Raw genomic sequence first — 14,228 nt, 5'->3', positions numbered from 1 at the left:
TTGTTGCCCTCCAGTTGAACCAGCACCATTTGCTGAAAATGCTATCTTTTTTCCATTGGATGGTTTTGGCTCCTTTGTCAAAAATCAAGTGACCATAGGTGTGTGGGTTCATTTCTGGGTCTTCAATTCTATTCCATTGGTCTATCTGTCTGTCTCTGTACCAATACCATGCAGTTTTTATCACTATTGCTCTGTAATACTGCTTGAGTTCAGGGATAGTGATTCCCCCTGAAGTCCTTTTATTGTTGAGGATAGCTTTAGCTATCCTGGGTCTTTTGTTCTTCCAGATGAATTTGCAAATTGTTCTGTCTAACTCTTTGAAGAATTGGATTGGTATTTTGATGGGGATTGCATTGAATCTGTAGATTGCTTTTGGTAAAATGGCCATTTTTACTATATTAATCCTGCCAATCCATGAGCATGGGAGATCTTTCCATCTTCTGAGGTCTTCTTCAAATTCTTTCCTCAGTATCTTGAAGTTCTTATTGTACAGATCTTTTAGTTGCTTGGTTAAAGTCACACCGAGGTACTTCATATTATTTGGGTCTATTATGAAGGGTGTCGTTTCCCTAATTTCTTTCTCGGCTTGTTTCTCTTTTGTATAGAGGAAGGCAACTGATTTATTTGAGTTAATTTTATACCCAGCCACTTTGCTGAAGTTGTTTATCAGCTTTAGTAGTTCTCTGGTGGAACTTTTGGGATCACTTAAATATACTATCATGTCATCTGCAAATAGTGATATTTTGACCTCTTCTTTTCCGATCTGTATCCCCTTGATCTACTTTTGTTGTCTGATTGCTCTGGCTAGAACTTCAAGAACTATATTGAATAAGTAGGGAGAGAGTGGACAGCCTTGTCTAGTCCCTGATTTTAGTTGGATTGCTTCAAGTTTCTCTCCATTTAGTTTAATGTTAGCAACTGGTTTGCTGTATATGGCTTTTACTATGTTTAGGTATGGGCCTTGAATTCCTATTCTTTCCAGGACTTTTATCATGAAGGGGTGTTGAATTTTGTCAAATGCTTTCTCAGCATCTAATGAAATGATCATGTGGTTCTGTTCTTTCAGTTTGTTTATATAATGGATCACGTTGATGGTTTTCCGTATATTAAACCATCCCTGCATGCCTGGGATGAAGCCTACTTGATCATGGTGGATGATTGTTTTGATGTGCTCTTGGATTCGGTTTGCCAGAATTTTATTGAGTATTTTTGCGTCGATATTCATAAGGGAAATTGGTCTGAAGTTCTCTTTCTTTGTTGTGTCTTTGTGTTGTTTAGGTATAAGAGTAATTGTGGCTTCGTAGAATGAATTCGGTATGGCTCCATGTGTTTCAATTTTGTGGAATAGTTTGGATAATATTGGTATGAGGTCTTCTATGAAGGTTTGATAGAATTCTGCACTAAACCCGTCTGGACCTGGGCTCTTTTTGGTTGGGAGACCTTTAATGACTGCTTCTATTTCCTTAGGAGTTATGGGGTTGTCTAACTGGTTTATCTGTTCTTGATTTAACTTCGATACCTGGTATCTGTCTAGGAAATTGTCCATTTCCTGAAGATTTTCAAATTTTGTTGAATATAGGTTTTTATAGTAAGATCTGATGATTTTTTGAATTTCCTCTGAATCTGTAGTTATGTCTCCCTTTCCATTTCTGATTTTGTTAATTTGGACGCACTCTCTGTGTCCTCTCGTTAGTCTGGCTAAGGGTTTATCTATCTTGTTGATTTTCTCAAAGAACCAACTTTTGGTTCTGTTGATTCTTTCTATGGTCCTTTTTGTTTCTACTTGGTTGATTTCAGCTCTGAGTTTGATTATTTCCTGCCTTCTACTCCTCCTGGGTGTATTTGCTTCTTTTTGTTCTAGAGCTTTTAGGTGTGCTGTCAAGCTGCTGACATATGCTCTTTCCTGTTTCTTTCTGCAGGCACTCAGCGCTATGAGTTTTCGTCTTAGCACAGCTTTCATTGTGTCCCATAAATTTGGGTATGTTGTATCTTCATTTTCATTAAATTCTAAACAGTTTTTAATTTCTTTTTTTATTTCTTCCTTGACCAGGTTATCATTGAGTAGAGCAGTGTTCAATTTCCACGTATATGTGGGCATTCTTCCCTTACTGTTATTGAAGACCAGTTTTAGGCCGTGGTGGTTCTATAGCACGCATGGGATTATTTCTATCTTTCTGTACCTGTTGAGGCCCGTTTTTTGAACAATTATATGGTCAATTTTGGAGAAAGTACCATGAGGAGCTGAGAAGAAGGTATATCCTTTTGCTTTAGGATAAAATGTTCTATAAATATCCGTTAAGTCCATTTGGCTCATGACTTCTCTTAGTCTGTCGACATCACTGTTTAATTTCTGTTTCCATGATCTGTCCATTGATGAGAGTGGGGTGTTGAAATCTCCCACTATTATTGTGTGAGGTGCAATGTGTGTTTTGAGCTTTAATAAGGTTTCTTTTACGTATGTAGGTGCCCTTGTATTTGGGGCATAGATATTTAGGATTGAGAGTTCATCTTGGTGGATTTTTCCTTTGATGAATATGAAGTGTCCTTCCTTATCTTTTTTGATGACTTGTAGTTGGAAATTGATTTTATTTGATATTAGAATGGCTACTCCAGCTTGCTTCTTCTGACCATTTGCTTGGAAAATTGTTTTCCAGCCTTTCACTCTGAGGTAGTGTCTGTCTTTGTCTCTGAGGTGTGTTTCCTGTAGGCAGCAGAATGCAGGGTCCTCGTTGCGTATCCAGTTTGTTAATCTATGTCTTTTTATTGGGGAGTTGAGTCCATTGATTTTGAGATATTAAGGAATAGTGATTATTGTTCCTTTTTATATTCATATTTGGATGTGAGGTTATGTTTGTGTGCTTTCGTTCTCTTTGTTTTGTTGCCAAGACGATTAGTTTCTTGCTTCTTCTAGGGTATAGCTTGCCTCCTTATGTTGGGCTTTACCATTTATTATCCTTTGTAGTGCTGGATTTGTAGAAAGATATTGTGTAAATTTGGTTTTGTCATGGAATATCTTGGTTTCTCCATCAATGTTAATTGAGAGTTTTGTTGGATACAGTAACCTGGGCTGGCATTTGTGTTCTCTTAGGGTCTGTATGACATCAGTCCAGGATCTTCTGGCCTTCATAGTTTCTGGCGAGAAGTCTGGTGTGATTCTGATAGGTCTCCCTTTATATGTTACTTGACCTTTTTCCCTTACTGCTTTTAATATTCTTTCTTTATTTTATGTGTTTGGTGTTTTGATAATTATGTGACGGGAGGTGTTTCTTTTCTGGTCCAATCTATTTGGAGTTCTGTAGGCTTCTTGTATGTCTATGGGTATCTCTTTTTTTAGGTTAGGGAAGTTTTCTTCTATGATTTTGTTGAAGATATTTACTGGTCCTTTGAGCTGGGAGTCTTCACTCTCTTCTATGCCTATTATCCTTAGGTTTGATCTTCTCATTGAGTCCTGGATTTCCTTTATGTTTTGGACCAGTAGCTTTTTCTGCTTTACATTATCTTTGACAGTTGAGTCAATGATTTCTATGGAATCTTCTGCTCCTGAGATTCTCTCTTGCATCTCTTGTATTCTGTTGGTGAAGCTTGTATCTACAGCTCCTTGTCTCTTCTTTTGGTTTTCTATATCCAGGGTTGTTTCCATGTGTTCTTTCTTGATTGCTTCTATTTCCATTTTTAATTCCTTCAACTGTTTGATTGTGTTTTCCTGGAATTCTTTCAGGGATTTTTGTGTCTCCTCTCTATGGGCTTCTACTTGTTTATTTATGTTTTCCTGGAATTCTTTCAGGGATTTTTGCGATTCTTTCAGGCATTTTTGCGATTCCTCTCTGTAGGCTTCTACTTGTTCTCTAAGGGAGTTCTTCATGTCTTTCTTGAAGTCCTCCAGCATCATGATCAAAAATGATTTTGGAACTAGATCTTGCTTTTCTGGTGTGTTTAGATATTCCATGTTTGTTTTGATGGGAGAATTGGGCTCCGATGGTGCCATGTAGTCTTGGTTTCTGTTGCTTGGGTTCCTGCGCTTGCCTCTCGCCATCAGATTATCTCTAGTGTTACTTTGTTCTGCTATTTCTGACAGTGGCTAGACTGTCCTATAAGCCTGTGTGTCAGGAGTGCTGTAGACCTGTTTTCCTCTCTTTCAGTCAGTTATGGGGACAGAGTGTTCTGCTTTCGGGCATGTAGTTTTTCCTGTCTACAGGTCTTCAGCTGTTCCTGTGGGCCTGTGTCTTGAGTTCACCAGGCAGCTTTCTTGCAGCAGAAAAGTTGGTCTTACCTGTGGTCCCGAGGCTCAAGTTCGCTCGTGGGGTACTGCCCAGGGGCTCTCTGCAGCGGCAGCAACCAGGAAGACCTGTGCCGCCCCTTCCGGGAGCTTCAGTGCACCAGGGTTCCAGATGGTCTTTGGCTTTTTCCTCTGGCGTCCGAGATGTGTGTGCAGGGAGCAGTCTCTTCTGGTTTCCCAGGCTTGTCTGCCTCTCTGAAGGTTTAGCTCTCCCTCCCACGGGATTTGGGTGCAGAGAACTGTTTATCCAGTCTGTTTCTATCAGGTTCTGGCGGTTCTCAGGCAGGGGTCCTGCCGCTCCTGGGCCCTCCCCCACGGGAGCCCAGAGGCCTTATACAGTTTCGTCTTGGGCCAGGGATGTGGGCAGGGGTGAGCAGTGTTGGTGGTCTCTTCCGCTCTGCAGCCTCAGGAGTGCCCACCTTACCAGGCGGTTGGGTCTCTCTCTCACCGGGTCTGGGAGCAGAGAGCTTCTGCGGGCCGGGATCCGCGGGTGTGGGACTTCCGGTAAACACAGAATGTGCCTGGTCCTAGAGAAATTCTGCTTCCGTGTGTCCCAAGCTCACCAGGCAGCTTTCTTGCAGCAGAAAATTTGGTCTTACCTGTGGTCCCGAGGCTCAGGTTCGCTTGTGGGGTGCTGCCCAGGGGCTCTCTGCAGCGGCAGCAACCAGGAAGACCTGTGCTGCCCCTTCTGGGAGCTTCAGTGCACCAGGGTTCCAGATGGTCTTTGGCTTTTTCCTCTGGCGTCCGAGATGTGTGTGCAGGGAGCAGTCTCTTCTGGTTTCCCAGGCTTGTCTGCCTCTCTGAAGGTTTAGCTCTCCCTCCCACGGGATTTGGGTGCAGAGAACTGTTTATCCGGTCTGTTTCTATCAGGTTCTGGTGGTGTCTCAAGCAGGGGTCCTGCCGCTCCTGGGCCCTCCCCCACGGGAGCCTAGAGGCCTTATACAGTTTCCTCTTGGGCCTTGGATGTGGGCAGGGGTGAGCAGTGTTGGTGGTCTCTTCCACTCTGCAGCCTCAGGAGTGCCCACCTGACCAGGCGGTTGGGTCTCTCTCACCGGGTCTTTTTTTTTTTTTTTTTTTTTTTTGGTTCTTTTTTTTGGAGCTGGGGACCGAAGCCAGGGCCTTGCGCTTCCTAGGTAAGCGCTCTACCACTGAGCTAAATCCCCAGCCCCGAAGTCATTGTTTTTAATGGCTGAGTAGCACTCCATTGTTTAAATGTTACATATTTTTTGTATCTTTTCTTATTTTGCAGGACATTTGGGTTCTTTCCAGCTACTGCCTACTATAAATAAGCTGCTGTGAATATAGTGGAGCATGTGTCCTTCTTATATGTTGGAGGAAATTTTGGGTATATACCAAGGAGTTGTATAGTTGGGTCCTCAGGAAGCAATATGTTCAAATTTCTGAGGAACTGAAATTTCCAGAATGATTTCCAGAGTATTTGTACCAGCTTGAAATACTACCAACAATGGAAGAGTGTTCCTTTTTCTCCATAGTTTGCTAGCATCTGCTGTCACCTGAGTTTTTGAACTTAGCCTTTCTAACTGGTGTGAGGTGGATTCTCAAGGTTATTTGGATTTGCACTTCTCTGATGACTAAGGATATTGAACACTTCTTTAGGAGCTGATGTTCCTCAGTTAAGAATTTTGGTTTTTTACTCCCTACCCATTTTTTTTTAATAGGATTATTTGGTTCTCTGGAGTCTACATTCTTGAGTTCTTTGTATATATTAGATATTAGCCCTTTATCAGATATAGGATTGGTCAGGGCATTTTCCCAATCTGTTGGTTGCGGTTTAGTCCTACTGTGGTGTCCTTTGCCTTACAGAAGCTTTGTAATTTTATGAATTCCCATTTGTAGCTACTTGATCTTAGAGAATAAACCATTGGTAGTCTGTTCAGGAAAATTTCCCCTGTGCCTATATATTAGAGTCTCTTTCCCTATCTGTATTCTATTAGTTTCAGTCTATCTTTTGTAGAAGCCTTTGATACTGTTTTACTTGTAAGAATGGATCAATTTGCATTGTTCTAAATACTGACCACCAGTTGAACCAGCACCATTTTTTGAAAATGCTGTTTTTATTCACTGGATGGTTTTAATAGAAACTGAGAAAATTCAAAAAAAAAATTCAGATCTTACTACAAAAGCCTACATTCAACAAAACTGGAAAATTTGGATGAAATGAGCAATTCTCTAGACAGATACTGGGAACCAAAGTTAAACGAGGATCAAATAAATTTTCTAAATAGTCCCATCACTGCTAAAGGAATACTAAATGTAATTCAAAGTCTCTCAACCACAGAAAAAGTCCAGGACCAGATATGTTTAATGCAGAATTCTATTAGACCTTCAACGGAGACTTAATATCAATACTCTTCAGACTATTCCACAAAATACAAACAGAAGGAACACTACCCAACTCATTCTAAGAAACCACAATTATAACTTAACCACACAAAGACCCAACAATGAAAGAGAACTGCAGGTCAAACTACCTTATGAATATTGATGCAAAAATACTCAATAAAATTCTCACAAACCTAATCCAATAGCACATCAAAACAATCACAAACAATGATCAAGTATGCTTCATCCCAGGGGATGCATGTATGGTTCAATGTATGGGAATCCATCAACATCATCCACTATATAAAATATCTCAAAGAAAAAAAACACACGATCATCTCATTAGATACTAAGAAATCATTTGACAAGATTCAACACCTGTTCTTGGTAAAACTCTTTGAAAGAACAGGAATTCAATCCCATAGCAAAACATAGTAAAAACAATATTCAGCAAACCAGTAGCCAAAATCAAACTAAATGGGGAGAAACTTGAAGCAATCCCACTAAAATCGGAGACTAGTCAAAGCTGTCTCCTCTCTACCAGTGTATTCAATATAGTATTTTAAGTCCTAGTCAGAGTAATTAAACAACAAAAAGAGGTCAAAAGGATACAAATTTGAAAGTATGAAGTAAAAATTTCACTATTTGAAGATATGATAGTATACTTAAGTGACTACGAAAGTTCTACAAGAGAACTCCTACAGCTGATAAACCACTTCAGCAATTTGGCTATATATAAAATCAGTAGATTTCCTATATTCAAAAGACAAACAGGTTGAGCAAGAAATTAGTGAAACAAGACCCTCATAATAGTCATAAATATTATTAAGTACCTTACTGTGACTCTAACTAAGCAAGTGAAAGTTTTGTATGACAAAAACTTCAAGTCTTTGAAGAAAGAAATTGAAGAAGATCTCAGAAGATGGAAAGACCTCTCATGCTCATGGACTGTCTGGATTAATATAGTAAAAATGGCCATTTTGCCAAAGGCAATATACAGATTCAGTGCAATCCCCGTCAAAATTCCTACTCAATTCTTCATAGAGTTAGAAAGAGCCATTTGCAAATTCATTTGGTATAACAAAAAACTCAAGATAGCTAAAACTATTCTCAAAAACAAAAGAACTTTCAGAGGAATCACCATCCCTCACCTCAAGTTGTATTACAGAGCAATGTGAGATTAAAAACTATCTGGTATTGGTACAGAGACAGGCACATAGATCAATGAAATAGAAATGAAGACCCAGAAATGAACCCACAGGCCTATGCTATGGTTCCTTAACCTTTGACAAAGGCACTAATCCAACAAATAATTGTATAGCTGTCTTTCTGACTTTGGTCAGAAAACTCGTGAACTATCCCAGTAGATTTTATACAGTTTTTACTAGCCATGAGAGCTCTCTCAACCACAGAAAGTTTTTAGGATTGCAAGAAATTAAAATGTACAGAACAGAGCAGAACACAGAGAAAGACATAGTATCTCAGCAGGATCTAAGCTGCTAGCTTAGAATCAAGATTTGACAGCAAGCAGTTTCTTTTCAGAGCTACCAAACACCCCTTCTATCAGGAACTCCTTTCCAAGTCAAAGCTGGTCTGTGTCTGTAGTGGGTGTAGATAGTGAAATCAATGTTAAATAATAGTTCAACAACTATTTTTAATTTGTGGTGTTCTATAGCACATTGAGATGATAGTCACTCATGATACTTATATATTTCATGAAGGTTTTGAATTAAGGAACTATGAAGACTCCAAAACAAAAAATAAGGTATAAAACGCTAATTATCATGACTCCATCCACTGATGCTATATGTATGTATGAAAATATCACACTGAGCTCTATTAAAATGCAGAATTTATATTTAACAAGTAAGAAAGAAATTCAAGAAAACATTTCCTCATATTTACTTAGATAATTAATTTTAATTGTAAATCATTAGACAGTTATACAAAATTTTAGTTAACAGTTAAATTGAGAACTGCATCAGATGGTTGCGTGTGTCTGAAATCTAGCAGTTCTTTATACGTGTGCCTTCCATACCAGCTGTAATTGTGTGAAAAAATGTGAATCAGGCCTTTTTTGCAGTTATAATAAGGTGGTATAAGGATAAAACATCTGCGAAAACTAGTAGATTTTTGTAGAAGAAACATTGAAGACTAATATTTTCAATTTAACATTCATTCTAATTATAAGTGAGATCTTTTTTTTTGAATTCAGATGTTCATGTTTATAAAATCTTATGGTCAATTTTCTTTTGACTTTGTTGGGAGTCAATGAACTTTTTCTTTTCTTCTCCTTTCTTTTTAATTAGATATATTTCTTTATTTACATTTCAAATGTTATTCCCTTTCCTAGTTTTCTGTTCATAAGACCCCACCCCTTTCCCCTTCCCTATACGGGTGTCCCTCCTCCCTATCTACCCCCACTTACCAACACCCTCTGATTTTCCCCTGCACGGGAGGGGGTGTCCAACCTTGGCAGGACCAAGGACTACCCCTTCCATTAGTGCCCAAACAAGGCTATTCACTGCTACATATGCAGTTGGAGCCCTGGGTCAGTCCATGAATAGTCTTTGGGTAGTGGAAGCTCTGGTTGGTTGGCATTGTTTTTTTATGGGGTTGTAAGTTCCTTCAGCTCTTTCAATCCTTCCTCTAATTCCCCCAAAGGGCGTCCTGTTCACAGTTCAGTGATTTGATGCTAGCATTGACCTCTGGATTTGACATGCTCCAATGTGTCTCTCAGGAGAGATCTATACCCGGTCCCTTTCAGCATACACTTTTTAGCTTCATCAATCTTATCTAGTTTTGGTGGCTCTATGTACATGGCCTATATATGGGACAGGCTCTGAATAGCCATTCCTTCAGTGAGATTCTTTGAATTTCAAAAAATTATTCTGCCAATATATAACAAGAATTATTAATTAAAAATATAGAATTTATTTCATTCTATTTTAAAAGCCCTATTTTATGATGAAAATATCACATTTAAAGTTTCCATTTTAAAATTCATCATTGTGTTCAATCTTCTTTAACCCTCATGACAAATCAAGAAAACAGGAAGTATCACCACTTTTGATTCACTGTGAGAGTGAGTAACTAAGCTTAATTTTTCATATAATCTTCTAAAAGAAGAGTTAGAGTGGTTTGACCATTATTAAGATCTCTAACTACTGTTTAGAAAGTTGAGAAAATAATATCGTGTGTAGTTATGAAAGCTAAGAAAATAACATTGTGTGTAGTTATGAGAATTAAAGCCAGTACTCCATTCACCACAGAAAAGTGTTTTACAGCAGAGCCAGAGTCCCATCCTAGACCATAGACTGATTATATTACACACCCACCTTAAACTTAAAATAAGAGCAATTAACAATCATTACATCAACTCTTCAAATTTCTTGCATTTTTAGACTCTTTGAAAAATATTTTAAATGAATTAGCTTCTGATTTAAAATTATAAATTACTTCAGAACCTGTCTGGGACTGTACTGAGGGTAGATTCCTTGAAAGGCATATCAGTGGTGCTGGGCTTTGTCACAGATTAAAAAAAAAGATCAAACAAAATATCCTCTTAGTGTCTGGAACTCTACACTGAAACAATATTAGGTAATTCCTTTATTTTTCTATTTTTAGATTTTTTATTTGAAAACAATTTATATAGATAGATACCTTATTTTGAGTTAATATGAGTTAATCACAGATGGAATTTTTAATATGTCATTAGGCACAATGGACTACAAATTCCTAAAATACAAAGATAATTTATGGATGTTTTTGTTAATCATTAAAATTTCACAATCACTCTAAAATTAGCCATCAGGTGGATATATTATCAAATAATTTTAAATATAACATTTTACTTTATTGTTTTCAGTTTTAAATTAACAACGAATAACTGAGATTCAGCAGATTTTCTGATTCCCCTACCCCTACCACCACACACAGATTCTTACTCTATTTTCAAGTACTGATTTTTCTTCTTGCCTCTTTGCTGATCTTTCATTGTACAGATCCTATTTTCAGTTATCTTTGCCAGGACATGAGCGTGTTTGTGTGTGTCTGGATGTATACTGATGTTTTATAACACTTTAAACAAAGATGGACTTATATTTTCACTATTTATTATTTGCTTCCACCCCATGACAGGTATATCAAGTTTTGGCAACATGAAATAAATGAATGTAAAAACATCTTACACTGCTTTTTTAATTTGTTATTATGTTATTTTTTGTGGAAAACATTATTGGAATTAGAAACATATTTATATTGGTTAATGAGAAAGAAGAGTCAGATAAAAAATCTGGTTTAATTCAGCTTGACTTTATGAAATTTAATATAACACATAAGCAGTATTAAAATTCATTGCTAACAGAACTATGGTGCACAAAGTAATTTTCTTTAAGTTTTGGTTGTAGAGATTTTATTGGCAATTCTAGCCCAAATTCTTTATTGAAACAGAAGAAAAGGGGAATGTGTGTCCCTTCCAGAGTAGTGGATTCTTTTCAATTTGATAAGAAGAAAAGGATGGTCGTTTATGAAGCCTGAGATGATTTCACTTCCTTTTCTTCAAGTTTAGAATACCACAAGAATATCATCTTGTTTGATGAAATTCTTTAAGGAGGAATGAGAGAAAGAATGGGGAATGCCCCCTTGACATCCTGGTTAGTCGTTTACCCTGGTGACTGATTAGGAGGAACCCGAAGTCTTAATGGAAATGAACATGAAGAGAAGAAATAAATGGATACCTGTTTTATGGGAGTTTTACCAGATTTGATAAATATAATTCTTCTTATCAAATGGGTATGGTTGTATGTGGTTATGGTATAATTTACAGGAAACATTGCCTAATTTAAACATTGAGGGGGAAAAAGACCCAGTTTAAGATTTGAGAAAAGGTACCAAGATATTACCAGAAAACAAATGGCTAAACCAAACCAAGAAACCAGAACCACCACTAACACTACCACTACCTCCACCACCACCACCACCACCACCACCACCACCAACAACAACAACAACAACAACAACAACAACAACAACAACAGAACAGAAAAATCCTAATAGCTAAATTTGTGAAAGAGTATGGGAACTTGTAAAAATTAGGGACTTACCAGCTTCGAAGGAATAATTTAATAGAAAGAATATTGTTTTATAAGTTTTATGAATTGACCTACACTATGTCTAGTAATGACACAAAAAACTATGCCTAGGAATTTTTATAGGCATTGATCAGGAGTATATTTTAGTATATTTAATTATATCTTTTAATTGAGTAAATACTTAATGAGTTCTATTCTTTTGAATAAATACTCTTCCTATACAGCTAAATAAACCATGGATGAAAATCACAATTTGAATTTGAATACTTTTCTATTTTTCTAGCAATTGTTAATAATGCCTCCACGTATATTTTTGTGTTTTCTGGTTATCATGTACTAATCTTTTCAAATTGTCCCTTTCTTTTGTAGTGGCAGCGGTGGAGTATCTGTCAGATTATACTTAATTGATTTCAAGTTATTTCTTCACTCTCTACATAATTATTTCAATCCATATTTCTTAATTTATAATCGGGAAATTAAAGAGGAATATAATTTTTGTCAATTTTTTCCTTAATCTATCAGGAGTATTCACAACTCAGAAAGCTTTATTTTTAATGTATATAGCTACAATATTCAGGTATGATCATATTTGGTATCTAGACTTATTCAGTAACAATTTTAAGATGCCATAACTTTTTCATGGCATTTTTAACTTCTGCATTCCTTAATGTATATATAATTGGGTTAAGAAAGGGTGTTCCAATGGTATAAAATACTGCTACCATCTTGTCCATAGGAAAAGTAGTTGGTGGGCGTGCATATATAAATATGCAGGGCCCAAAAAATAGGATAACTACTATTATATGAGATGTGCAGGTAGAAAGTGCCTTTTTTCTCCCTTCTGCACTGTGGTTTCGTAGTGAGTGTAAGATCACAAAATATGAGATAATCAAAATTATAAAACTGCTCGAGCAAATTGCACCACTGTTAGACACTAACAACAGATTTATCATGTATGTGTCCATGCAGGCAAGTTTCAACAAGGGCTGTAAGTCACAGCAATAATGGTCAATGAGATTTGGCCCACAAAAGGGCAGTTTCAAAGCCAAAACAATTTGAGCAGTGGAATGTATAAAAGATCCTATCCAGGCAAGAATGATCAAGATAACACAGACCTGCCGGCTCATGATGACTGGGTAACGCAAAGGTTTACAGATGGCCACATAGCGGTCAACAGCCATGAGAATGAGGACAAAGATCTCCATGCACCCAAATAAATGGAGAGCAAAGACTTGTGTCATGCATTCATTGTAGGAAATGATGTTCTTTTTAGAGAGGGCATCGACAATGAGTCTTGGGGCGGTGGATGTTGAAAAGCAGGAATCAGCAAAGGACAAATAAAACAAGAAGAAGTACATGGGACTCCCAAGTGTCCGGCTGAACTTGATTGTCACAATAATAAGTGTATTCCCTACTACAGTCCCCATATAGAAAATTAAGAAGATTATGAACACCATTTTCTGTTTCAGGGGATCCTGTGTCAATCCTAGTAGTATAAACTGAGTGACAGTACTATTCTGCTGCATTGTGTCAGTCCATGAGAAGAACTCACATGACAGAAAGAATCTGAAAAAGAGAAACAAAAATATGGAATGAATGCTAAATTTGGAAGTTTAAGAAGATTGTTCCAGTGACTTATCACTTAGCATTCTTTTGGTTTAATTTATTCTGAAAATATCAGTTTAATGCTTACTAAATAGACTGAGCATTCAAATAATAAAAGAATCAATGATTTTGTGAAGTAATTACTTTTAGTAATGAAATTTGAGTAGGTAATTTTCTGAAAAAATGTGCCTTGTTAGTATTATGAACGATCTGTTTATGTTTGATATGTTGACAACATTTAAAAATGTTTTCCATGTTTCCATGTTTTCACTGAGTTTGAGCCACATAGCTGCACAAGAAGACACATGCTATATACTTTGAACACATGTAATGAGGACGAAAACTTTATACCTGCTAGTATTTAAGGTATTTTTTATCAGAAACACAGATGTGAACATTGAAGAAAAAAGAGAAAATATCTGAAATAAGTGAGAACTTATTTATTTTTCAGACTTAAAGAGACATTGCTATTTCATTCCATTACTGAAATTTTGGTGACATTATAATATGCGTTTTATGGAGTATTTCATACACTGGTAGCATAGTCAAAACTAAATTTATCAAATAGTAAATGTATTTTTAAAAATAAATATATACATATAAACTGATTTTTAAAGAGAATTATTGGGAATATAGTTATGAAATATGAAATTAATTCTATTCAGTTATTTGTTCAGATTCTAAGAGTGCTTAATATAACAATGCTGTGTTTTAAACAATATTTGTTACAAATCTGTGAGAAAGTCAAGGTCAAATTTTCTTGTGATGTGAGAACAAATATCATATCTGGGATGTGTAAATGAGGCTACAAGTTCTGTCCTGTGACACAGAGAGCAGAGAATCACTTACCCTCTACATAGTAACTCACAGGAACAACAATCTGTGCAGCCTTTAACAGAAACAAAGATCAG

The 14,228-nt window shown here is 36.9% G+C and overlaps 1 protein-coding gene across 1 annotated transcript; it reads right to left on the bottom strand.

Annotated features, from left to right (window-relative positions):
- Positions 1–12,314: 12,314 nt before the first annotated feature.
- On the bottom strand, positions 12,315–13,238 carry Or4c11 (olfactory receptor family 4 subfamily C member 11). The gene has a single exon (NM_001000635.1). The coding sequence runs from the start codon at positions 13,236–13,238 to the stop codon at positions 12,315–12,317; it is 924 nt and encodes a 307-aa protein (NP_001000635.1).
- Between the last annotated feature and the right edge of the window lie 990 nt (positions 13,239–14,228).

This window comes from Rattus norvegicus, chromosome 3 (genome assembly GCF_036323735.1).
Source record: "Rattus norvegicus strain BN/NHsdMcwi chromosome 3, GRCr8, whole genome shotgun sequence".
Lineage (NCBI taxonomy): Eukaryota > Metazoa > Chordata > Mammalia > Rodentia > Muridae > Rattus > Rattus norvegicus.
Note: the sequence above shows the minus strand (reverse complement) of the source record. Positions and strands in the feature narration are given on the sequence as shown.

What these genes read in the sequence shown, in the direction of transcription:
- Or4c11 (NM_001000635.1), bottom strand. Translation starts at nt 13,238, where the DNA reads ATGCAGCAGAATAGTACTGTCACTCAGTTTATACTACTAGGATTGACA.